General features: G+C 43.4%; 1 protein-coding gene across 1 annotated transcript in view; it reads right to left on the reverse strand.

The window, feature by feature from the left end:
- Nucleotides 1-217: 217 nt before the first annotated feature.
- The window catches only part of EPC2 (enhancer of polycomb 2), a 34,864-nt gene continuing 9,731 nt past the window's right edge, over nt 218-25,350 (reverse strand). Inside the window, exons 2-14 of the mRNA XM_075284525.1 lie at nt 12,166-12,325; nt 10,114-10,259; nt 9,178-9,384; nt 8,938-9,086; nt 8,685-8,817; nt 8,055-8,240; nt 7,884-7,973; nt 6,933-7,069; nt 6,025-6,350; nt 4,837-4,973; nt 3,740-3,902; nt 3,216-3,549; nt 218-918 (exon numbers count right to left, since the gene is read on the reverse strand). Of these exons, the coding sequence (XP_075140626.1) occupies nt 846-918; nt 3,216-3,549; nt 3,740-3,902; nt 4,837-4,973; nt 6,025-6,350; nt 6,933-7,069; nt 7,884-7,973; nt 8,055-8,240; nt 8,685-8,817; nt 8,938-9,086; nt 9,178-9,384; nt 10,114-10,259; nt 12,166-12,325 (2,241 nt within the window). The 3' untranslated portion in view covers nt 218-845. The remainder of the gene's footprint in view (nt 919-3,215; nt 3,550-3,739; nt 3,903-4,836; nt 4,974-6,024; nt 6,351-6,932; nt 7,070-7,883; nt 7,974-8,054; nt 8,241-8,684; nt 8,818-8,937; nt 9,087-9,177; nt 9,385-10,113; nt 10,260-12,165; nt 12,326-25,350) is intronic.

Consider the following 25,350-nt stretch of genomic DNA (forward strand, 5'->3'; position numbering starts at 1 on the left):
CCTCGTACATCTCCATCCACCCCTCCCCCCCTGCACAGTTCGTAGAAAATACTATTTTGCCCCCAAATTTCATGTCTGACGGTGCCGCTTATTCCCAAAAAAAAAAAAAAAAAGTCAAATTGTGAAACGAAAATGAACAAAGTGAAAACTTTACATTTCCTTTTCGAAAAAAAAAAAAAAAAATGACAAGATTTTTTTTTTTTTCAATTTCCTACCTATGAAATCTTTAAAGTGGACCCATCGCTTGGCCGTAGCACGAAAGGGCCTCCTGACGCCATTGGCTTCTAGAGGAGGCCACCTGCAAAATGGCCGCCAGTGCTCTGCGGAGGTGACGGGGGCACTTTAAACTTTTTTTTTCTATTTTTTTTTGTTTTTTTAGACACAAAAGTTGGATTTATTTGTACAAGATACAAAATGTAAACATGGCAAAATAAATAGTTAAAACAAGTGATGCAGGACCCCGCTTCATGCTCATGATCCCATTAAAGATTGGGTTGTTTTTTTTTTTTTGCTTTTTTCTATATCCATTCAGTTGCAAATTCAAGTGCAAAAGCATGATGAGGATGATGAGGATGAATATGTACTATTCAAGTAACAGAAAGAATATGAATGATACAAATAAACTATTTTACAAGGTAGTGATTTTTTTTTCTCCAATTTTACAAAATGTACATATAATAATTAGTATATCGGGAGAACCTCCCATACACCAGTCCGTTTTAGGTCCGTATTAAGCACGCTCCGTTCCAAAGAGCGTTGCAAGGGTTGCATTTCGGTGGAAAAAAAAAAGGAAAAAAAAAAAAAAAAAAGTCTGAAAAAGGTCAGGACGAGTCCATGGTCTGAAGTTATGTCACCTCCATGGCTACTGTCGTGTCTGCAATTCCATTCAAGCCCAGCCGTTCTGGTTCGTGGTTCTCTCTGCAATAGAAATGGACAAGGCTGTTAGTGCGGCCAGCGACGGGGATGACCATTTTATTTATTAAAACCAGGCAGGGATTGTGGATTTTTTTTTTTCTTTAATCCTATTTTCTGATGCTGATTTAGGGGCAGATTCTACAGATTCCGTTGCGGCATTATGCTCTGGATTAGCCGCGAATGAATGGGCCTAATCTGGAGCGAGGAGTCTGAGGCTGCCGCAGAATTCGCGGGAAGAAGGGGCATGTTGCTTCTCTTTTTTCTGCTACTAGCTAGCGGGGAAAAAAAAGCGAGCGGCTCCCACTGAAGTCAATGAGAGCCCTTTTTGGCAGCGGATTTTGAGGCGGATTCCACGTCAAAATCCGCTGCCAAAAAAACTCAGTGTGACCTAGCCCTTACTTTTCCTTCACACAGCGCTCTGCTACCGCCATGTTCTCCCTACACACAATGGTGAAACAGCCACAATTTTCCCTATACATACACTGCCTTTCTACACCTACAACTCTGCTACGTACAAGTTTCCTCTGTATACAGCCTGCGCCTCTATACACTCGCCTCTGCTGCCACATTCATTTTGTTTACTTATATAGCACCATCATATTCCGTAGCCAAGGTCCCATATAGGGCTCACAATCTACATTCCTATCAGTTCCACGAAAACATCGGGAGAACATATAAACTCCTTGCAGATGTTGTCCTGGGCAGGATTTGAACCCAGGATTCCAGCAGTGCTAACCACTGAGCCACCGTGCTGCCTAAGGGCTAGTTCACACGGGGACATGGAGGACGATTTTGACAGCGGAATCCACGTCATAATCCTCCTCCATACAATGTTAGTCTATGTAGAATGCTAGCTTTTTTTTTTTTTCCTGCTAGCAACATGACCTTTCCGCCTGAAGAAAGCAATAGAAGTGAATGAGAGGCGAAAACCGCACGTTTTTTTGCAAAAATTTTACAAAAAAAAAAAGCTCCAAAAAAAGCTTGGCAAGGTCCAAAAAAAGATTCCTAATTAGGAAGCTTTTTTTTCCCGGTGCCAAAATAAGCCACACGTTATTTACATGTGAACTAACCCTAAATGTCCCCACACTCCGCTCTGCTGCATCCACCCTTCCCTTCCACACTCGGATCTGCTGCATCTACCCTTCCCTTCCACACTCGGATCTGCTGCATTCACCCTTCCCTTCCACACTCAGCACTGCTACCTATCAGTTCTTCCCCATACAGGTAGCGCCCAACACAGCTTCTACCATACACAGAGCTATTGTACAAGCCCCTGCATGTAAGTGGTCACATGACTGAGCATTACAGGTCCTCGTGTTGCCGGCAGTCTGCAGTCCTACAGTGTGGAGAAGAACTTTCTCAACTTGCCTCAAAAGGAAAATGAAATTTCTTTAAAAGGCGTTCTTCAGATCTGTGTAACACCAGAGATGGACCTTATACTACAGGTAAATAAAGCCCTGTCTGGTACCGGAGAGGAGGGAAAGGTGGGAGCAACTCAAAGGTCTTTTTAAATCATTTGGCCCAGGGTTGGAACAAAGCCAGAAACAGAGGGGTTAAACAGTTCCCGGAGAACCCCTTTAAAGTGTAACAGGCTTTAGTCACTAGTTACTTGGTGTCCAGAATTGTCAGGGCCAGAATGGCTCAAATATTTCTCCTGACAATTTCTGGCCTCCCACTAAGAGCAGATTCACACACAAGTTTTCCATGCAGAATTTAGGGTATGATCTGAGGCATAATCCGCTATTGTTCAGAGGGTCCCATTTGTGTCAGTAAGCGACATGTTACTTAAGACAACATTGGGGCCATAGTAACTTTGCCGATAATTTCCGCTACTGAGTTTGTTGTGAATCAATGGCCGCTCCACGTGAAATACAGATTTGGCAGCAGATTTCACTCTATGAATTGCAAATGGTGAATTCTGCAATTAATCTGCATCTAGCAGTCCGCTACCTCTGGGCCTGGCCGTACAGGTGTTGTCTAAGATCAGAAAAACATGAATGCATCCTTTCAAAAATCCATAGTAAAACCCCTTTAAGGAGGTGACAGATATTACAGAGCACCTTCATTGGAGTGAATGGGGCCTAGATGTAATACCATACATAACCAGTGAACACTTGTGGCGCTTTAATGGCATACACCAGGACTGTTTGGGTGACGCCGGCATATTCATAAAGCACCATTATGCGGTCTTAATGCCCCCCATTGACTTATGATGGGGTCAGTCAGGTTTCCTAAGATTTAAGACTATTGCTGTACCAGAACTTTACATGAACTGGTCAGGTTGAGGTTACAATACCCACCTGGCTATGCTGCTGATGGCACTGCTCGGAGTAACCTTTGGCACTCGGTCCATGCTGGCAGCGACTGTGGCAAGTTTTAAGGCTGTGGGAGATGGTGCAGAAGTCCTTGTATTGATGTGCACATTGACAGGTGACACAACACTGAGGTTGTTGAGGTGAACGGTGTTCGTTAGGCAGGAGTTACTCATAGGAAGGGTCTGGGGGCTACTTGTGCACAACGTTGGGATTAAGTGGTTAGTGGTGGGGTGTCCAACCGTCCGTACAAGCTGAACCGCGGAGATCCCTGGGCTGGATGATAAAGCCACATTTGCCGAGTACAGCGATTTGTTCACCCCTGTAATATAAAAAGAAGTATCCGGAATTAGGAAAGCGGATCTACTGAATGTAAACCTATAAAAATGTATAAGTGTAAAACAGCCATTATATTAGAAGTACAAAAACACATTATAAAAAGTTGGGAGACAGATTGGCACCCAGAAAGCAATGGCTGACCCTCAATGGCTGTCAGAACGGCCAACACTTACCTCCTGGAGGTTGTACGACGCCGTTCAAGTTGCTGTGGCCGGTACTTTGATCCTTGTTCACTTCGCTACGTCCTGGTGCGGGGGCATTAATCACAGCAGATGCAGCAAAGTGGGCGCTGGCCGAGTCCAGTGTCTTGGACATGCAGTCAGAATTTCCAGAGCCCTAAGGATGACAAAGATTGGTTTTAGTAGCAAGTAAAAGAGAGAATTTTTTCCCCCCGATTTTGATCAACAAGTCCTTCTGATGACCAGTAGATGGCGCTAATGAGAGCTTCTTATATAGGAACTTTTAATTAGTAAAATAAAGTCAATAGTCATAAACCAAGCATAGGAAAAACACATAAAAAGCAACGCCAAGTCCACAGATGTCCTTTGCTTCAACACAGGTGAGTGCTATGGGTGCAAGAGACAGGTACAATTAAATTTTACCTAAAAAAAGACAGTACATCCATGTGTTATTCCAAAATACATGGCCCAGGGTTATACCCAGACTGCACCCTTTTCTCCAAGACATCATTCTTCTACAGATGAGTACTATTTGAAACGGCAGTTTCGGATATCAAGCACTCATAGGAATGAATGCGAGCGGCCGGCACGCAGCCTGGGCCGGCGTCCTGCCGCTTAACCCTCTGCATGCCGTCCATTCATTTCTATGGGTGCGTGCTATTCGAAACTGCCGTTTCGAATAGTACTCGCTCATCTCTACACTCTTCTAATCTTGGATAACCCCTTTTACAATGGGATGGTTTTCTTCCAAAAACAATGCCAAACCCGCCTATGGATTGTACGTGGTAAAGTAACTCAGATCCAAGGGTGGAGGTGCTGTGCTGGGAATAAGGCAGCCATGTTTACCTGATTCTGGACAACCCCTTAATCTGAAAGCTCCTAAGACCCCCCAAACAACATCAGACTTTGTTCAGGGAGGCGGCTATGTAATCATTTGTCCTGCAGCGTCTACTACAGGAGAAATGTGGCATCACATACAACCATACAGTGGTTAGAGTCTCTTCGCTTTGACTCCACAGGAGACAGATGAGATCTGTGTGCAAACCGCTAAACCCTAATGCAGGGCGTGGTGACGCTGAGCGGTACAGTACCTGTGAGCTCGGATTTATCTGATGTGAAGACTGCTGGGATTGCTGTTTCTGTTGGAGCTGCGCCAGCTGCTGTTTTTGCATCTGTACTAACTGCTGCTGATGCGTCTGGAACTGTTCCTCTGTGATGCCCCCTGTGACTGAAAGGGAAAATGCGTTATTCCAAGCAAGGAGGAAGCCTGGATAACATTAAAAGAGGGGTTTCTGTCCCCAAATTAAATTTTCATACCGATAACCTAACCATAGGAAATGTCATCAGTATGTGTTGTGTGGAGTCTGACACCCAAGTCCACCAGAAACTATGAAAATGTGATAAGGGGCCTGTAAACCCCTTTAACCAGACCACACACAGTTGTATCTAACAGCTTTTAGAAACAATAAACTGACACAGTCAGACTTTTTCTCTAGCCCTCGCCATTCCTGAGCAATCAGTGCAGTTAATTTCACCTCCTAATATGCTATTTGGGTTCTCTGTCAGGTGGGTGGTCCCAGACTCACTGCTCCTGCCCAGGACCACCCACCAGACAGTAGAAACCCGAACTGGTATTTTGTGTTCTGAAACCAACTATACCAATTTCTCAGGAATGGTGGGAGCTACAGATAAGATTCCAACAGCGGCAGAATAATAAAAAATTGAATCTATTAAAGAATGTAAAGAGACTAAGTTGTTGGAGGTGATGAAAGGTCCTCGTTAAATGATTTGGGCCACCATAAATAACTTTTTTACCCATGTTGACTATACACAATAAATGTTTGATTTACAATAGCTGAGACCGCGCTGATCATGAGAACGGGGTCAACAGTGTGAATGGAAGCCCAGTCCATGATGTCCGTGCAGACATCACCACTTTGGAGTGGTTTCTCTTCATCATCTCTGGGAAGATGCAAGCCCTCCTTGCAAAAAAACAGGAGCTTGTGCAGGGAGTCTTAAAAGCAAGTGACATAACAATGCCTGTAAGACTCCCGATACATTCAGGATCTCTGCAAGGAGTCCCTAGATCTTCAAAGAGCTCTAACAAATAAAGACATCCTCATTCCTACCATAGCAATGGAAGGAGGTTAGACACTTTGAGCCTGACTAAAGGGTTAAAAATAAAATGCAAGCCTGATGGTCTCCAGTGTGTGTGTGTGCATGTATTATAGTGACACTGGGCACATTATCAGCCACCAGTATGGCCCAGCTCCGTATACCTGTCAGTCCGTTCTTGCTGGTGTTCAGTAACGCTCGCTTAATGCTCACGGCATGTCCTACAAGCCTTGAGGTACATTCTTCGCTATCACCGTCTTGAAAATGTATTCGCCTTGGCTGGAAACACTGCAGTCGACACGACTTAATATTGCTTAAGATTTCGGATAGAGACAGTCTGTTTTCACAATGGTTATCGGAAGCATTGGTCCATGAGATATCGGGAGGGGAATGTGCAACTTGGGAAGAGCTTGAAGAAGTAGACAACATTTCGGGGTCAAGCTGCTTTAAGGTGGAGTCGTGCGGCGTTGATAACCGATCCATTATAACTCTGAAACACAAGAAGGGAGCGCAAGATCCCATTAGATCAGAGAAGGAAGTTTTGAGATTTCAGGTAAACCTAAACCTCTAGAACCCCAATCTTGAGAATGAAGGGAGAGTCGCACGGCTGATTTATGGCTGCGTCCCTTAGGCACGGTTTTCCCTGCACAATACCATCAGTCTGATTTAAAGGAGTTTTCCAGGACTTTTTAAATAATGACCTATCCTTAGGTTAAGTGCCCAAAATAAGATCCATGGGGGTCCGACATCTTGGATCCTCGTGGATCAGAAAGCATCAGCCTCTGTAGTTTCCTGATACATGGGTGCACTGTTACGTACATGAGAGCCTATAGGTAATGAAAGCCACTGTATACCATTGCTATAGTTTGTGTCCAACCGAGACTGCCAAACAGTGTAAAGACATCTTTTAGTAGAGGATACAGAATTACATTAGCGCTGCAGCCTCTTCATTCTCAGGATTTGGTGGCCGGACCCCAATGACCATAAAGCATACACTAGTCATAAGATGAGAATACCCCTTTGACTACAGTGAACTTTTTTTCCCCTTTTTATAATTAAAAAAACAACATACCTTCCGCCTCGGCCCAGTCGTCTTCTTGCAAACCCTATGCAACGTCTGGGAACGGTGAGAGTGGTTAAGCAATGCTTATATCGAAGCCTTGCTAATCCTGACAAATCTGAAGGATCGTCCATTTGGTCCAATCGTGGCTAAAATAAAATCCAAGAAGACAGACCGACAGCAGTAAGTATATTTTCTCCGGGTAAATACAGCAGAGCTGGAATATTAAAACAACTCATGGAAATGGACAAAATCATGATCAAATCGGATAATTTCCTAAACTGTAAGTAACAAAATCATCTGGTCACTGGAAGCTACAGCAGCGGAAGAGGAGACTGCAGGCTACTCATGTTTAAGTAATAGAAGCGGCGCTGCACTTCCCTGGAATCACCGCTATACCGTTGGCGCTATGGCTGTAACGTCTAATGCCCAGATGCTGTCACAACAGCTGATCAGTTTGGGGTCCAAGTGTAGCACCCCCAAAGATCATATACTGATGAACTAGTCTGAAGACAGCTCATCTGTTTGAAATAAAGGTAGAATAGAGGTATTACAGGCTTATCAACCGTGCACAGGTCATCAAATGAAGATAGTGGGGGAGTCCAACACCTGGGACACCAACGATCAGCTGTGAGAAGGGGCTACAGAAAATGTAAGAATCCTGCAGCCTCTTCCCATACAGCCAAGCAATGGGTGAGCTTGTTTTCACTGCTCAACCACATTCACAGATTGTGTGACCAATGAACGGGAGATCACATGGTCGTCACACAGCTGATCTGCAGTCCTGGGTATCAGATTCCAATGATCTTCAACTGATAACCTATCTTTATAGGACATCAATTGATAAGGCTACACAACCAGATGATAGATAGATAGATAGATAGATAGATAGATAGATAGATAGATAGATAGATAGATAGATAGATAGATAGATAGATCGATCTAAGAAAGAAAGTATCTTACGGCATAATACTGGCATCCAGTTCTTCTCCTGAAGGCAAAGGGGCCATCGGGGTCGTTCTCTTCTTCTGGCTCAGACACTGGAGAGGGGACCTGGAGAAAGCAAACGCATTAGGGCAACTCTTCCCTTACACGTCTGCATGTAACATCCGACAACCCAGTGACAAGACGAACCTGTGGGAACTCCTCATCGTCCGAGCTGTGGAAGTCATACTGCTTGATATCGCACTTGTTAATTACTGTCAATGGCTCTGAGGCTGCTTGAGGCGGAGGGGCCACGATGGGCTCTGCTTTTGGCTTCTTTGGGTACTTCTTCTTTATCCGGACTACTTCTACATCCTCTTTCACAGGATGATGATTCTAAAAAATACATTCATGTGATTAATAGTGACCATTACAAGAACAGTGTCTGCACACTGGAAGGTACAGCAGAGGACAGGGAGCACGTGGAGCCCCTCTTATTGAAGTAATAGAAGCAGTGCTGCACTTCCCTGGAACCACCGCTACAGAATACCAGCACCACTGAGCTGTTGGGCTAAGTCTTTAAAGGGGTTCTCAGCCCCAAATCGATATTTTTTAGACTGATAACCAATAAAGTAAAGGAAGCTTCCATCATGTTTTTTCACATGAGGGGGTTTGTGCAGACAGACACCAGACTTCCCAGGGTTTCATCTGCATCTGTCATAACGTCCTTTGCTCTTATGCTATGACAGATCAGAGCAATGGACATTAAATAACGTATCCTAAACCAACATTCGTCTCAGTGAGATATTAGTGGTGCAATAGCACTCGTGCACACCATACCTTAGACTTGCTTTCAGAAACTCTATGATGGTTGCCGTTGTGCAAAGACGTTGGAATGGGAAGAATCTCCTTCTCGACTTTCGGAATTTTAATTTCATTCAAGATTTCACCTCCAAAGTCGCCCAAATTATACCTGTCATTGAAAGGGTAAAAACGATATAAGAAAAGACTGTACAGAGGATTATGACAGGTTCGATCTCTGTCCGGTTACACTGGAATGATTCAGTAACCAGAAAACAAAGGCAACTTTCACCTTTTCTCCACCACCTCCAACGTCAAATGCAACAGCTCCCGCTTGGTCTTCTCTCGTCTTTTGATCATTTCCAAAATGGTAATGGCTCGGCTAAACTCCCTTCTGAGCTTCAGCATCTTCTCGTAAGAGGCTTCATCATTCTTCCGATTCTGCGGGGATTTGTACATAGATTTCATGTTAAACAGCACAAACACTGGGATCTGCCATGACACACAATATCAAGTTCTAGAAGAATCTAACCTTCCGCGTTTGCATCTTCTCAGTTCTCCGCCGGAATGCAACGTATGGATCATTATTGGTGGAGCCGTCCCGCTTCTCTTGCTTGATTTGGGGGATGAGGGAAGGCCCCCTGCAGTTTTTCCTCTTCCTTACCCAGTAGTCATACACAGATTTGATAAGATAATCATCCTCGTTTAGCAGCAACTTTGCTTCCTGAAGAGTGACAAGCTGAAAATGGAACCCAAAGAAGAGAAACGTCAGAACCCACATTTCCAGTTCTGTAGCCCCCTGCACAGGACCGACCTATTGATGACCTTAATATCAGATCAATTGGGATCCGACTCCAGATATAGCAACCGATCAGCAGATAGAAGGGTCACCCAAATGGGACGGAGTTGTAGAAGGACCACAGAGGTGATGTCAGTCACTACAAATAGGCCCGCTAAATCAGCTGATTGGTGGGGGTGCTGGGACTATGACCTCCACCAATACTACCAGGTAGATCATCAATATAACAGTCCTGAAACACTGCGTTATATGGGGCCGTGTTGCAGTAGCAAAAAGTGCCTTAACTTGTATAAAGTCAGAGGTGGCCATGTTGTTCTAGGCATCAGTATAGAACCAAGCTGTTTACCCATCACATGGCAATGGTAAAGCTTAAAAATCATTGGTGGTTCCCCCTTTAAACACATTTTTTGGAACCGATTTTGAGGTGAATTGCTCCTTTAAATCAGCCTCCATTCATTCCTGTCTAGTTCTTCGCCCTGTATGGCACCCCCATTAAAATGCTGGCCTGACTACTGCTTCATACCCCTGTCCTCCTTATTGGTGGTGGTCTCAGTGGTTGGACCCCCACCAATTTGCAAGTTACTCCCTACCCTATAGATAGGGTTTGCTGTTATGAATAGCCCTTTAAGGTCGCACGTCTTGTTCCTTTGGTCCCCCCCATACACTGACCTGGTTGGAGCTCGCCTTCTCCAGCCTGTCGATCATAATTTCGAACTGCAGTGGTTTGATCTCCATTTTCCTGTTGAGCCGGTTAAGCAACGTCTCATCTTCTGAGTCCATGTCATAATCTGGCTGCTCGTTGTCCAGATTAAACGCTACAAGACCAATCATATAGAAAGGGGTTTATAGAAACGTAGAACTATACAGGTCTAGTCTACCGTGAGACAAGGTATCATATCAACGGCAAAAACATGAAGCAGACGATTCTGTAGGTGCTGCCCCTATGTGGTGAATGAGCGACCCCTGACGCCTAGTGAAACGGCTGCTGATGCCGAATCCAGACCAAGAATGAATGAAGAGGTACCCAAACGTGGTATGGAGATGGTAGATCAGCCATTCTCTGCATTCATCCTCAGCCTTGTATGAACATCCAGTATATGGGATATTCACTAAAGAAAAAAAATGTAGAGCTTTATTCCTAGTAAGGGGGGGGGAGGCAAGTGCGCTTCATGTTTAAAGAGGATATAACACAAATTGAAATACCGTATGTACTCGAGTATAAGCCGACCCGAATATAAGCCGAGGCCCCTAATTTTACCACAAGAAAAATGGGAAAACTTATTGACTCGATTATAAGCCGAGGGGGGGAAATGCAGCAGCTACTGGAAAATTTAAAAAATTAAAATGGTTGGAGTTTTTGGGTGCAGTAGATGCTGGGTGCTGGGGAAGGGGAGGGGGTGTTTTGGTTGTCTGTCTGCCCCTTCCCTGAGGACTGTTTTTTTTCCCCCACTTGGAATTCAGCCTGGCTGAATATAGGGGATCTGCAGTGCTCCTATTAACCCCTTCCGGACGGAACAGGAGCACTGCAGATACCCTATATTCAGTAGACACAGGGATACCTAATGTGTTTGTGTGTCACAGTCATTTTCTACTTTTGTGTCTATTCTAGGGAAAGGAAGGATTTACTTTTAATTCTTTTTAATTTTTTTTAAAGCTTTTTTTCCCCACTATGTTAATGGAGATTCTATACATTGATATTGCTGCTGGTCATAGACCCGAGTATAAGCCGAGGGGGGGGGGGGGAGGGGGGAAATTTCAGCACAAAAACTATGTTGAAAAATTCGGCTTATACTCGAGTATATACGTTATGTTGAATTACTTCCTCCCCCTATAGCTTTGCTCCTTTAATTTTGCTCCGGGCAGGTGCATGCGTGTACCTTGAGACTATAGAGTAGTTGCACCTCCAGGAGTGCGTGTCAGATTTCTTGCATGTGACCAAGTGTACAGGCCGAGTGCATTCCAATAGGTTTAGATGAGGTCTTATAAATTTTCAGAATGGAGCATTGGATCACCCTAGGGCTGCACATTCGATCACAGAGAACCTGAGACCGGGCAGCACTTGTAATTGTAATGTAATTGTAATGAGCAGATGGTGGACACACTAACTATATGAAAGTGAGAACAGATTTTATTTTGAGTATAATGGAGACCTATTGCAGGTAGTAAGAACATTTTTTTTTTTTTTACTGTAATTTTTAGTAGGAGTACCCCTTTAACTCCAATGCTGTACGCACTGGCCATACCCGAGTGCAGGAGTCAGCTGTGAGCTAAACCCCAAGCATGCTCCATTCACTTCCATAACAGATCTGGGAACAGCCGAGCAAGTGAGCATGCTGGGAGTTGTAGTTTCACAACCGCTAGAGTTGCTGACTCCTGCACGATTTCAGGCCGCCATTTTCTAAACATACTGGTGACGTTCTGTACAACAATGCCGCCAGCAGTCTATGGTCTCCTAGAAGAAATTATTGCAGGATCTACTTATTATTTCCAGGCCTATCGGATGAGATTGCGAAGTCTCTTTTCATCTGGCTGACATGCTGGGGATAGGGAGGAGAGCGTTCTCGGGAGACGAATGTGGCGAGACAGTAGCAGAGCCGTGTTTACACAGAGGGCATTGAGACTTGGCTTCCTGTGCGAGCGGCCAGGTGGCTCAGCAACAGATGCGGCCTGTGTGATAACTGGAAGGATGACAGGGGCGGCCGCGGCACCACGTGGACTTACGCTGAATGTGAATGAACTGCTTGGGCTGCTTAAACTCTCCTTTGTACAGGCGACTGTAGTAGACGACATTGCTCTCCGCCTCAGGGACAGGGATGACCATGCTCTCTTTCTTTTCTCTAAAAACTTGCTGTGCCGAAATAGCGCGTTGTAAGTGATGTTCCTGCAAATAGGAAAAGATAGAAGGTGATAAATAAAAAAATCCTCGTATGTACAGTCAGATATAGGGACCGGGGAGCAAGAAGAAAGACTACAAAATAAAAGGATTTTATAATAATTACATCATATATTGCCATACATAGGATGCTACATATTTACTTTCATGGAGAAAGGGACCTGTTTTTTTTTTGTTTGTTTTTTTAAGTTTTCAGATTTTTAAATACATTTTGGTGAAGTTTAAAAAAAATAAATAAAAAAAAAAATTCCCATGTTATCTACGGTATATTAAACAAAAATTCTAAAAAGCAGACTCTGACCACTAAGCCAAATAATACGCAGAGACTTCCCATTTTTCAGTAGGAGGTTTCTTTGCAGCAGTCCCCTCACTTACAGCACACTGATGATCACAGCGATCAATAGGGGATGTCACATCTTATCTCCTCCCCTCTCTGCAGCGGTCACACACTCCCAAACAAATCATTAGGGTCTGCTCCAGACCGTCAGGGTTATGGCCAATGGTAGGCTTAGTGGCAAGATTTATTTATTTTACAGATTTTACAATTTGGAAAATGAAAAATAAAATAAAAAAACGATTAAAAATGGTTAAAAGTATGTTTAATATAAAAATGTGATTTACCCAATAGCTCATTTCCTGGTCACAAATTTCCCTATAAGAACTCGATCCGCGATTACAGGAATAAGTTCAGAGTTTTTTTTGTTTTTTTTTGCAGTTGAATTTTGAGACGGAATCCACTTAAAAAAAAAAAAAAAAAAAAAAAAAAAAACAACAACCTCCTGTCCTCCACTGGTGCTTTTTTTTTTTTTTTTTTACTGCAGTTCTTGGAGAGATCTTTGCAAAAACACCAATTTCAATGGTAAGGTAGTGTCTGCCCGAGTCTGCCTTTACCCGCAGACCATAACAGCCATTAGACACTGGGGTCATTCCATATCAAGTGATCCAAATAGGAATATTTTTTTTACCTGACATCTTTAGATTTTTTTTTATTTTTATTTTTTATGAAGTACAACTTAATTACAAATAAAAAGTTTTGAATTTTTTTCTTCATCAGTTAATTTTTTATAGACTTCTAAAGTTTTGAAAAAGTGTGAATTTTGGCCTGGTATGGCTTTACATTTTTTAACATATCTAGGGCTAGAATTAAGATAAATAGGTGGGAGAGGCATCATTTTTCTCAGAGCGGTACCGGCTTTCATTTGATATGTCACAAGACGATGTTTCTTTATATTTTGTTTTGGAGAAATCAAATTCAAAATTTTGATGCGCAATTGTGAAAAAAACGTATGTTCTAAAATTGTGAAAAAATGCATTTGTGTTACTTGTGTTCTTGGTTATATTTGTACAGGTTCTCAACTTGGGACCAAATTGGGATCAATTTTTTTTAATTTTTTTTTTAAGCCTTGAATCATCTGATTTTATGTTTGTGTGAGCTTCTTCCTTTTTTCTTTTCAAATTACAACTTGCTGAATTCAACATTTATATGCAACAATAAAGAGAAACAAAAAACAAATCCCATAAGTGCCAGAATAAATACATCTTATCATCAGAACACGACTTGTTCAGCATTTTCAACCTGAATGCATTGAACAAACCGAAAGAAAAAAGCTGCTCATATCCTCAAGTGCGATTTTCTAAATAGTCTCATCCTAATTATATGTTAACAAGAGTACAAGAACCAATATTTATAACATCTATTTCTACATGTAACAATTGTTTTTTATTATATCACTAAACATGTAATTAAGAAAAATAGTCCAGTAGATAAATCCTCACTCTATAAAATATGAACTAATCAAACAATTAATAGGACATTTTTAAACTACTGGCCTTTTATCATCAATTTGTCCTTTCTAGTGAGTGAAATGTAATCTTGTCCATAAGCGCTTACTAGCAATGGCCATTTCCTTTTGTGTCAAAGAGTATGTCCGGCCTGTCATGGTGTTAGGCTTCACCTGAGTTAATATCTGATTTTTGTTGACTTGTAAAATGTCTGGTTTTCTTGGATACACAAAGGATGGTGCTGGACCAGAAGGATGCAAAAAAGTCAATTTTATTGTCTTCATTTTCACAATCTTTGGAGAGTACAGTAGCCAGCCACCAGCGCCGATCATATTCACAGGTCACATAACCAGTTATGTCATCCATTGCCAATCTTGTGCCGCCTTCTACCACTTCATGGACTTCACTGGCCACAGGCTGAACAGATCTGAATTCAAGATTTTCGGAATGACACTTTAATAGTTATATTTTAAAATATTATCCCATCGCGATCCCAACTTGAATTTTGGTACAGATGTGGCTAAGGGCATAGCAGGCCCATGTGCATTTTTTTGAAATTTTTAAATAAAACATTTTTTTCGGAAATGCGTTTTAAAATTTTGTGTTTGCGTTCACATGGGTAAAATATTAACAAAGATACTCTTGTGACATATTTGGTGAAAGCCTGTATAGTTCTGAGTAGAATGGCGTTTATTTTGTTGCTCTATCTTTTTTCTAGCCTAAGTTATGAGGAGAAATGTAAAGGCAGGAAACACCGAAATTCGCACTTTTTCTGAACTTTGAAAATCAATTAAAAATCCAAAAAAATTTCTAGAATTCTTTTTTTCTTCACATTTTGCATTCTCTGACACACTATTACCAAATGACAAAATCTCAAAAGAATTAAAAATATAGAGGGAAAAATCATTGGTTCACTTGACACGGAATGACCCACTGTGTGTGGCCTTATCTCTGTCATCACCGGCATTAGGTTATGCTGGTGTACTTGTATGTTCACTACCAGGCCACTAGAGGGGGCTATAGACCAGGGGTGGCCAAAAAGGCTGGATACTTAGGAGCCCGAGTAGCCAAGGGGAAAGGGGGAAGGAAACTTGGAGACCTGAATGCTGGGGTTTTGCATTTTTCTAGAGAATTCTTGCAGCCAGATATACAATGATATCCATTGGCAGTGCTGCTGTGACACTACAACTCCCAGCAGATTCCCTTGCTATGGGGAGAGCACATGAGCATCCTGGGAGTTGTAATACCACATCAGCTTGTTACTGTCACATTGTACGAGTCGTCCAGTCTGCGGGCAGGATATAGAGCCGGAGCACATCAGCAGTCTGATTGATTGATATATATATATATATATATATATATATATATATATATATATATATACACAAGAATTCATTTTTATAATATAGAGAGATATATATATACCGTATTTTTCGGACTATAAGACGAGGAGAAAAATAGGGAAAAAAAAATTTCAGGCAAAAAATGGTAAAATATTTAATATATGGGAGTTGTAGTTTTGGAACAGCTGCAAGGCCACATTGACAGGTGACCCTGCAGCTGTACGGGGATGTATAGGGCGTTTTTTTTGTGGGGCCAGGTGTACTTTTTAGTTATACCATTTTGGGAAATGTTTATTGCTTAGATCACCTTTTATTTAATTCAGAGGCAAAACAGAGAGAAAAACCCAGCGGTTTAGCACTTTTGATTTTGACGTTTACTGTACATAAAACTATTAGTAGACCGGGCATTTTCAGACACAGGGATACCTAATGTGTATGTTTCACAGTAATGTTATACTTTTATATGTATTCTAGGGAAAGGAGGTGAACTTTTATTTATTTTATTTTTTATTATATATTTTTTAAGTGTTTTTTTTTTTTTTTACTATTTTATTATCCCCCGCCTAGGGGGCTTGAACCTGCAATCATTTGATTGCAAGTCCCATAGACGGCAATACAAGTGTATTGCCGTCTATGGGAGATTCTATATATTACTATCGCGGAGGGTCATAGACCAGCCGCGATAGTAATATATATCTATGACAAGCCTCGGAGCCTTCATTAGGCTCCCGGCTGTCATCGGAACAGGTCGGCTCCTGCGGCCTCGCTGTGCAGGAGCCGGCCTGCATCACTAAAGGTATGGGGCCGGTGGGGACCGGCCCCAGGGCTAACTGACTGCCGGGACCTGTGGGAGGAGGAGCGGATTTTGCAGCATGGCCGCGCTACTGCCACCGCTGGTTTTCTTCAGCGGCAGGAGCGTGACAATCTGCAGGCCCCGGCAGCTAAGACAGTCACCGGCATCTGCTGTAATAGACCGGCGGATGCCGGGGAGTGTCTTAGCTGCCGGGGCCTGCAGATTGTCACGCTCCTGCCGCTGCAGAAACCCAGCGGTGGCAGTAGCGCGGCCGTGCTGTAAATCCGCTCCTCCTCCCACATTCGGACTATAAGACGCACCCTCATTTTCCTCCGAAATTTGGGGGGAAAAAAGTGCGTCTTATAGTCCGAAAAATACGGTACTTTGGTAGGGAATCATTCAGTCTAACCTGCTGTTTAGACTGGGTTAGGAGACTGAATCACTGAGCAGGACCCGCCCACCGGACTCCTAAGCCCAGTAAGACCAAGGCTATATAGATACAGCTTATGTACTTCTGTAGTACTAGCTGATACCCGCGACTTCGTCTGCGGTGAGTTGAGTATTGGGCGGACACAGATGTGTGAAACTGTAAAAGTGCTTTAAAAAGTTTGGTGGGATAGCAAATGTGTGGTGTTGTATTGTGTATGTAGTGATACAGACAATGTGATGTGTTATATTGTGTATGTAGTGATACAGACAATGTGATGTGTTATATTGTGTATGTAGTGATACAGACAATGTGATGTGTTGTATTGTGTATGTAGTGATACAGACAATGTGATGTGTTGTATTGTGTATGTAGTGATACAGACAATGTGATGTGTTATATTGTGTATGTAGTGATACAGACAATGTGATGTGTTGTATTGTGTATGTAGTGATACAGACAATGTGATGTGTTATATTGTGTATGTAGTGATACAGACAATGTGATGTGTTGTATTGTGTATGTAGTAATACAGACAATGTGTGGTGTTGTATTGTGTATGTAGTGATACAGACAATGTGATGTGTTGTATTGTGTATGTAGTGATACAGACAATGTGATGTGTTATATTGTGTATGTAGTGATACAGACAATGTGATGTGTTATATTGTGTATGTAGTGATACAGACAATGTGATGTGTTATATTGTGTATGTAGTGATACACACAATGTGATGTATTATATTGTGTATGTAGTGAGGGCTACTCCTGAGGTGACAGTAAGGAGTGTGCAGGCAGGTTGAGGCAGGAAATGCCAGGCAGTGTGTGTGAGTCTATAGCTGGGGCTAGGAGTCCTGCTTTTGTGAGTCTCCTGCTAGGAAGCCATGTTGTTTAGTGGCACCAAAAGTAGCCTGTGACTCAATCCTAAGGGAAAACTATGTTTGTGGAAAATTGCACGCAAATCCGTCCAGGCGTTTTAGCGTGATTGAGGAACAAACATCCAAACACACAAACTTTCACACTTATAATATTAGTAGGATATCAGTCCGCTCAGCTCCATATTCAATGTGACAGGATCCCTTTAAACATTTCAGGCCGTCTTGTTTCTTTGGGTTTCAATAAACTGATCCCCCCTCCCCCCATCATTGCAAACCCCTCAATTCCAGGAAAAACAGCTCGATGTCTCCATCACAAACAAATAAATGACATCTGTATCGACCTCCCAATAAGCTATGCGTGCACACGGCGTATATCCCATAACGTATCCCATAATGTATAGGACACTGCGACCATATCAATGAAGACGTCTCCTAATGTGCGGCCTAAACACAGTTATAAGGACAGAGGCCGAGCCGATAACTCTTAGGGCGGATTGAATCCCATCATCTTCAATTCCCATTTCTGGTTTTATTTTTACCACATTCATGGTGTCACCTCAGTCCGTCTACTAGATGAGGCAAGGAGTCACAGCATCCGTTCTGATCCGTCACAGGACTACAAGAAGGGGTTAAACAGTGAAGACTGTCCATCTAATGAACCAGAGGGACCCCAATATCCGTAATGGGAGGAGAGGAGGGGGGAGGGGGTTGCACCAACATCACCGGATGAGGAAGTTGGATTTGCAGGATAGATGGCTGGATCTGCTGATATTGTAGGTCACAGGCGGCCGTCTAATGTCTTTGAGGTGTCCCGAATATCCCGACTCTCTCTCAAGAGCAGAGAAGCCACCACTAGAGTTGTCAGGACAATGGCTACTCCCCTCTCCCATTCAGAAGACAAATGCGGACGCCATGACGAATGACGGGAACGCCGAACCCGCCAGTCAATATAAGAGGACGCATATCTGGCTTGACAATGCTCAGTGGACCTTTACCAACATGTGAGACAGAAATAAAGGCAATTTTCTCTGCCATGTTACCTCTATGTGGGGTTTGTGACTTGGGAGGATAAAAATCTGCTGATGGATCCAATGGCTGATTCAGGTCTCGGCTCCTGACCAATACCTATAATGGGTTGTCCTGGGACTAAGCGATCGATTGCTGCGGCTTCTTCATTATATACCAAGCACAGCGCCGTACACCGTTTAGTGGCTGTGCTGGGTATTGCAGGTCGGTCCAATTCATCGGAACAGGACGGAGCTGTGGCATGGCGATATGAGCAATGAATGAAGTGGAGCTCAGTATCAGAGCCATGGACAACCCCTTTAAGGCCATTTGATCACCTCTGTATAACAGCTCTCTCTCTGCACATATATTATCGAGGCGCATCCGCTCTCCTTATCTCAGTCACCATATGGGGTACCTATAGGTCCATGTGCAGACCCCAATTGGATGGTGACTGTCTCAGCTCTCACAATGCAGTCAGTGGTCCAGAATACTACATCACTAGCCATAACCTAATGTACATAGGCAGGTCATGTCCGAGCCATATTCACCGGCAGGTATACGGCGCAGTGGACAGCTCCGCACCACCCCCATTATCTACATCTACTGAAAAGCTAAACCCTGCGGCCCGATCTATTCTCTTCCCCCCATAGAGTATCACAGGAGCCGGCTCTTCGTTAAATAACCTATTCTTCACTCCCAGCACGTAGCGGCTCCATCCCCCACCCGACGTGACAGCTCCGATGGCCTCGCAGAACAAGCAGCAATTTCACCATCGCATCAGTCACAAAACAGCCTCGCCGCTTCTTCATAGAACATCACCATTTGTGGTTTTCTCATTGAAATTAAATACGGACGTTGTTGTTTTAGGCCGGAATGACATTGGCGATATTACCGTCCATCTGGAGGGCGCCATGACTTCCCAGAGATGGCGGTGATGTTATGGCCTCGGCTTTACTCATTTGCTTATGTCGGGTGCTCAAATTCTAGTTAAAAAAAATCACTTAAAGCGGCCAAAACAACAAAGCAATAAAAAGCGAATGGAGCAACTAGAGCGACGGAGCTGGAACGGCAGCCGCCGCGTGTATACGGCGCACGGGATTATAATGCTTGTCGGTGAAACAAGTGCGGCCGATACACTGAAAAATTCACAATTTTGGAAACAAGACTGGCCAAAAATCTGCAGGAAATACAAGGCAGAATGAAATTGTAATATTACTGAGACCCAATGTGAGACCCCTTACAAACGCGTAGCCTGCGGATAATCTTCATGTATACAATAATGTGCACTATACGTGTGCTAAGGGCGGGCTCACACCTGCGCCCGGTCTCCGCTTTGCAGGATTCCGTCTTCTTCCCAAGAAACTGGACAGGGGACGGAAACTGGAGGTCACTTGAATGGGTTTGCAAAGTGTCCGCCCGGAGCGTCTTCTCGTCCCCGCGGCGAAACCATTTTTTTCTAACCAGACACAAAGTCCTGCCTGTCCACCATCGGGCCAGCGCACAGACTCCCTTCTGCCATCTGTACGACTCCTGACCCTGGCCCGGCCTTCTCCCCTCTCCAGATATACAATATTTAGTGGGAAACCTCATATTACAAATGTAAATGAAATGCAACAGACGAGAACAATATCCGCGAGAGATGAAGCGTGATGTTTAATTTAATCCCAATTCTGGCTTATCCCATAAACACACAATATTATCCTTCAGGTCTCGGAACGGAGCAGTAACATGGACTGTACAAACATAAAGGATGAGCTCAACCAATGCAATACAGATCAAGCCCCAATCCCCATCCCAAAGGGCAGAGATCAGGATCCAGGAGGTGGAGGGAGGGGGGGGCCCTATTACCCATGAATCACTTTTGGTAACCACCAGTATGGCTGCACCGTGAGAGAATAGTGATCAGTATCATGCGTAGGAATCCTAAATCCCCAGGAATGATCCCTCCTTACACAATAAGTGGCAGCTGCTCCCGCCGAGGGGCTGAGGATATTATGCCGAGTGCAAATGACCTTTCCGGCAGCGAGCGGACTAATTGGGAAAGAAAAATCTAAATTAGCATTTGTACTAATGAATAGTAATCCCGGGGCAGGGAGACCCAGCGGACAGAGGGCAGCGCCGAAAGTCAGGTCTATTTCATATGCAGGGGGGAGGGGACGCCGACCATGAATTATGCACTGATGGCTCGGAGAAGAAATCATTAGTCCTTACGGCCATGGTCATTCCATAATCGGATGTACCTGCACAGTCACTCGGCTCGCTGCCGTATATTGTTACCATATACGTTTTTTTTTGCGATGATCCACTGTACATGGTATACCCACATACAGCGCTAACGACACTGCTGGCATCCATTGTCCATGCTGAAGGTACAAACCAAACATGGCGTGAACAGTTTTCTAATTTGATGGGACCCAGCCCTGTCCTGCCATAACCCCCACCCCACATTTGCAAAAAGCACCCAGCGGGGCACAAAAATTGGAAAGAAACCCAACTGGTGTATAAAAAGTGCCCTGTGCCATAGAGAGGCTATACCTACCCCCCCTACCCAATTCTGACAGTCCATGAAGTCACCGCTACAATATGGCATGTGATGGGATCTGCCCTGATGGAGGAAACCACACAACAAAAGCAAAGCTCCCCGAGCGTCCGTGTATAACACTGCCTGCAGAGTCGTACTGAGCGCGCCCACACCATTCTCCTAGCTCTATGGCCTTGTGTATAAGGCGACTATTCACAGAAAATCACATTTCCCGTACTTTAGCTTCATCTCGGAGATATTTTTGTGAAATGTATTTCTTCTCTCTTCACATGAGGCAAGTTATCGCGTCCTGGGTCAGGGCGACTCCTGACACTACACAATGACAGCGAAATACACCTAGAATAAAAGCCTGTGATAGAGAGGACGCGGAGAGTCCTGATAACGGAGCGCTCCCTGCAGGCCATGCTTATCTCAGCTCTGGAGAAATTCAGACACAGACTACGGAAACATTTCAGGAGAAATTTTTGCACCAAACCTGCCACGTGTGAACATACCTTTACTCTACCAATGATAGTCTATGAACCCGACAACTGTCCCATTCTAACAAAAATGCAGGTAAAAGGGTCGTACCCATCCAGACACTAAGGGCTAGTTCACACAGGGGTCCGCGTGTACACATTCCGTCATGGCTGCCGCGATGGATTAGGCCCAAGTGAATGGGCCGGAGCCTCACGCCACGGACACCGCAGCTGATGCATCCACCCTATGAGTAAGGCTGCTGGGACCCCAGTGAGACCCTCAGAGATCCCCTAAACATCTAGACAACCCATTAAAAGCCAAGTATCAATTCACAACGGTAACAAAAATAAGCTAATACTTACAATACAGTCACACTAGTAAGGCCTTGTGCATAAGTACAGGCCTAGTCATCTCTATGGGCTCGTACATACAGCCAGAGTCGTTGCAGTTGTGCATCAGGGCCAGAGCGAAGGATGGAGCAGGTCCTATACCGGTCTGTATTAGCGGCTCAGTTCAATATATGGATCAATGAAAACCAGACCGCACGCCGATATTAATCCATGCGTCACCCGTGCCGTTTTTACTGACCCCTACACTGCACCTGGTTGTGTGCACAAGGCCTTAGGCAATGGAGTCTAACCGCAGAGAAACATGGAGAAAACTGCCCATTGTGGCATCTGTCTGCGACATGTCTTAACAGATCCCTCATAGAGCTGAGGTGTATTCAGGATCCATGAAAAAATGGACAAAATAGATTAATATAGAACATAAAAAAAGGGAAAAAAAACAAACAAAAAAAAAACAAAACACAGAAACCATATGGAAACAAAATAATTTTTTTCATATTTGTGTGAATAGAGCCCTATGTATTGACTTTATACTTTATTATATCCTCCTCTAGGAAACCCCCATTAAGACGCTGAGAAATACAATCAATACGGCGCTTGTGTCTGCACTTCCGGAACAGCAACATTTTATTTTATTTTTTAATACTATATAATATATTCTCTCATATATATATATATATATATATATATATATATATATATATATATATATATGAGTTTCTGTCTGTTTGTTCTTTATGCGCGACCAGATGACTGGACTGATCCTCACCAAATTTGGCACACAGATACATCAGGTGTCCAGGAAGGTTTTAGACGGGGTCTCAGCTCTCTAGGACGTATCGTTCTGGAGATACAGTACTCCCAAAAAATGGCCAGCATTAGTTAATCGCCTGCAAGTCGTTCACTCATATTCCAACTGCCATACACATGGTCACATTTCCCTTATTAGCCAATAGAAGCTCGCAGGTGCTTAGTCTCCATATGCACACAGCTTTACTCCAGGTTTCCATAACAACTAATCACAGGTTTTTTCATTGATAGCCAAACTGAGATAGAAATTATCACGACGCCTATAGACCAATGAAAACTCTCAGGTTTTTCAGTCTTCCTATACACACAGCTTTACTCCAGGTTCGAAAAGCAACCAACCTATTCTTATGGGGGCCACTGCACTAACAAGAAATGAAATGAAACCTACCCGTGCAAAGACGGGGCCTTCTGCTAATGTATATGCATATATACAAGCACATATATATACACACACACACACACACACACATTAATTATAATTATATATATATATATATATATGCACACATCTACCTCAATCATAAATAATTTATTTCCTAAAAAAGAAATATAAGAATATCTTCCCAACCAAGTGAATTCTCAGCATGTGCTTGCTGCAGATCCCCCCCCCCCCCCCCATAATTTCCAGCATTAGATTGTATTCTATTAATATCTGAACATACTCGGAGTTGTCTGGGCCAGGGCACAGTCCCTGTCTATACCTGGCGATATGACTAACGTTTCCTTTCTGGATTAGTCACCTGTGATAAATGGAGTTACATAACAAGAGATATTATTACTGGGATCATCACATTCACCCTGTAAAGAGGATCCGTCCCCTCTCCTGGGGCAGTAAATACTTGCACTCCCCATGTAATGACAATACTGCAGAATCTCTTACAACACTCATGTGCTGCTCCTCTGTTATCCCTGCTAGAAATCTATAAGCAAACAGAAAATATGGAGTCACCTATCTCATGACACAACCTGATGGGACAAGGAGTGTGTGTAGGGGTTCTCCATTGTCAATTTATTCATAAATTCCAGGAGGAATAACAGAGGAATAATCCCATACAGAATGTTAAGAACGCAATTTGACACGCACTGTATTACTACAGCAGGTACCCGGTGGCAGCGCCTGTGATCACAGATTACCCCAATCATCGGCATTTAACCCTTCACATGTTGTGATGAAATGTAGCTAGAATGTCTTGGTGGTTACTGACACTTTGTATTTGATGATCGGTAACGGGGCCGCAGTCTCAGGAGCCGCCATCCCTCTGTTAGATGAAAACCTCTCACACCCCAGTGGCGTTGCCAATGTCCACTACTTTTATTAACCAATGCAGCTCCCCCGTGGCCGTGTAAAGGCCTGTCCTAGTAATGTAACGGGGCTCAATAGTTACACTGGGAATCTCCCACAGACTGCAATACAATCTAAAGAAACAGAAAAATAAAAATATATAATAAAATTTATAAAACTTAAACATTCAAAACCCACCTTTTCCCTAGATTGCAAAGAAAAAAATCTAATTATTCACCTCCATGTCCAAAAATGCCCAAACTACAGGAGGTATAAAAATAAAAAAAGATTCAGTGAAAACATCAGACACCCCCCAAAATGGTAAAAACAATTAAAAAAAAAATTTACACCTAACTCCACAAAAAGATGCCTTAGGGTATGTTCACATGGCGGAAAATGGATTCATAACACGCAGCTAGCCACCAAGAAATGCCGAGGCAGTGTACCGGTATCCCGTCGCGGCATTGCGCTCCGGATTAGACCTGAATAAATGGGCCTAATCGGGAGGGAATCTCGCACCGCAGAAGAATCAGCCAGGGAATCCGCAGGAAGAAGGAGCACGGCGCTACTAGCGAGCGGAAAAAAGAAGCTCGCAGCTCCCACTAAAGTCAATGAGGCCGTTTTTGGCAGCGGATTTTGAGGCAGATCCCGCCTCAAAGTCCGCTGCCAAAAAACTCCGTGTGAACTAGATCTTACACAGTTCCGTACAGAGAAACATAAAGTTATGGGCGTCAGAAAACGGTGACGTAATTTTTTTTTTTCTTCTTCAAAGTTTTGGATTTTTATGCCAAGTTATTAAACCATAACTATATAAGGCCGGGGCCCCACTGGCCGGAAACGCTGCAATTTGGCCGTGGCGGAAAAAATCGTGGCATTTTACAGTACTTGTTTAGTGGATGGGATTCATGCAAATCCCATGCCCACTTTGCGGAAAAAAAAAAAAAAAAAATCACAGCGCGGACACGCTGCGATTTCCAAAATCATCATGGTTTTGAAAATGGCAGCATGTCAATTATATCTACGGAAACGCTGGCGGCTTTCCTGTAGATATAATGGTAAGAGAAAGTCCGCGGAGGAAAACTCTGTGAACTTTCTGTTCAAAGTGCTGTGGGAAGAACCGTGATGCGTTCACGCCGTGGTTGTTCCCGCAGTGCTTTAGCTCAGCGGTTCCAGCCCGTGGGGCCTTAGCCTAAATTTGGTATTGCCACAATACCCATAGAATATGGGAAACATGTCAATTTGGCTCCACAATGGACCCATTAAAAAATTATGCAAATGCATTTAAATTATTTTTTCACTTTACCCCATTCAATTGTTTTGCAGCTTCCCAATATATGGCATGG

Source organism: Leptodactylus fuscus, chromosome 8 (genome assembly GCF_031893055.1).
Source record: "Leptodactylus fuscus isolate aLepFus1 chromosome 8, aLepFus1.hap2, whole genome shotgun sequence".
Taxonomy (NCBI): domain Eukaryota; kingdom Metazoa; phylum Chordata; class Amphibia; order Anura; family Leptodactylidae; genus Leptodactylus; species Leptodactylus fuscus.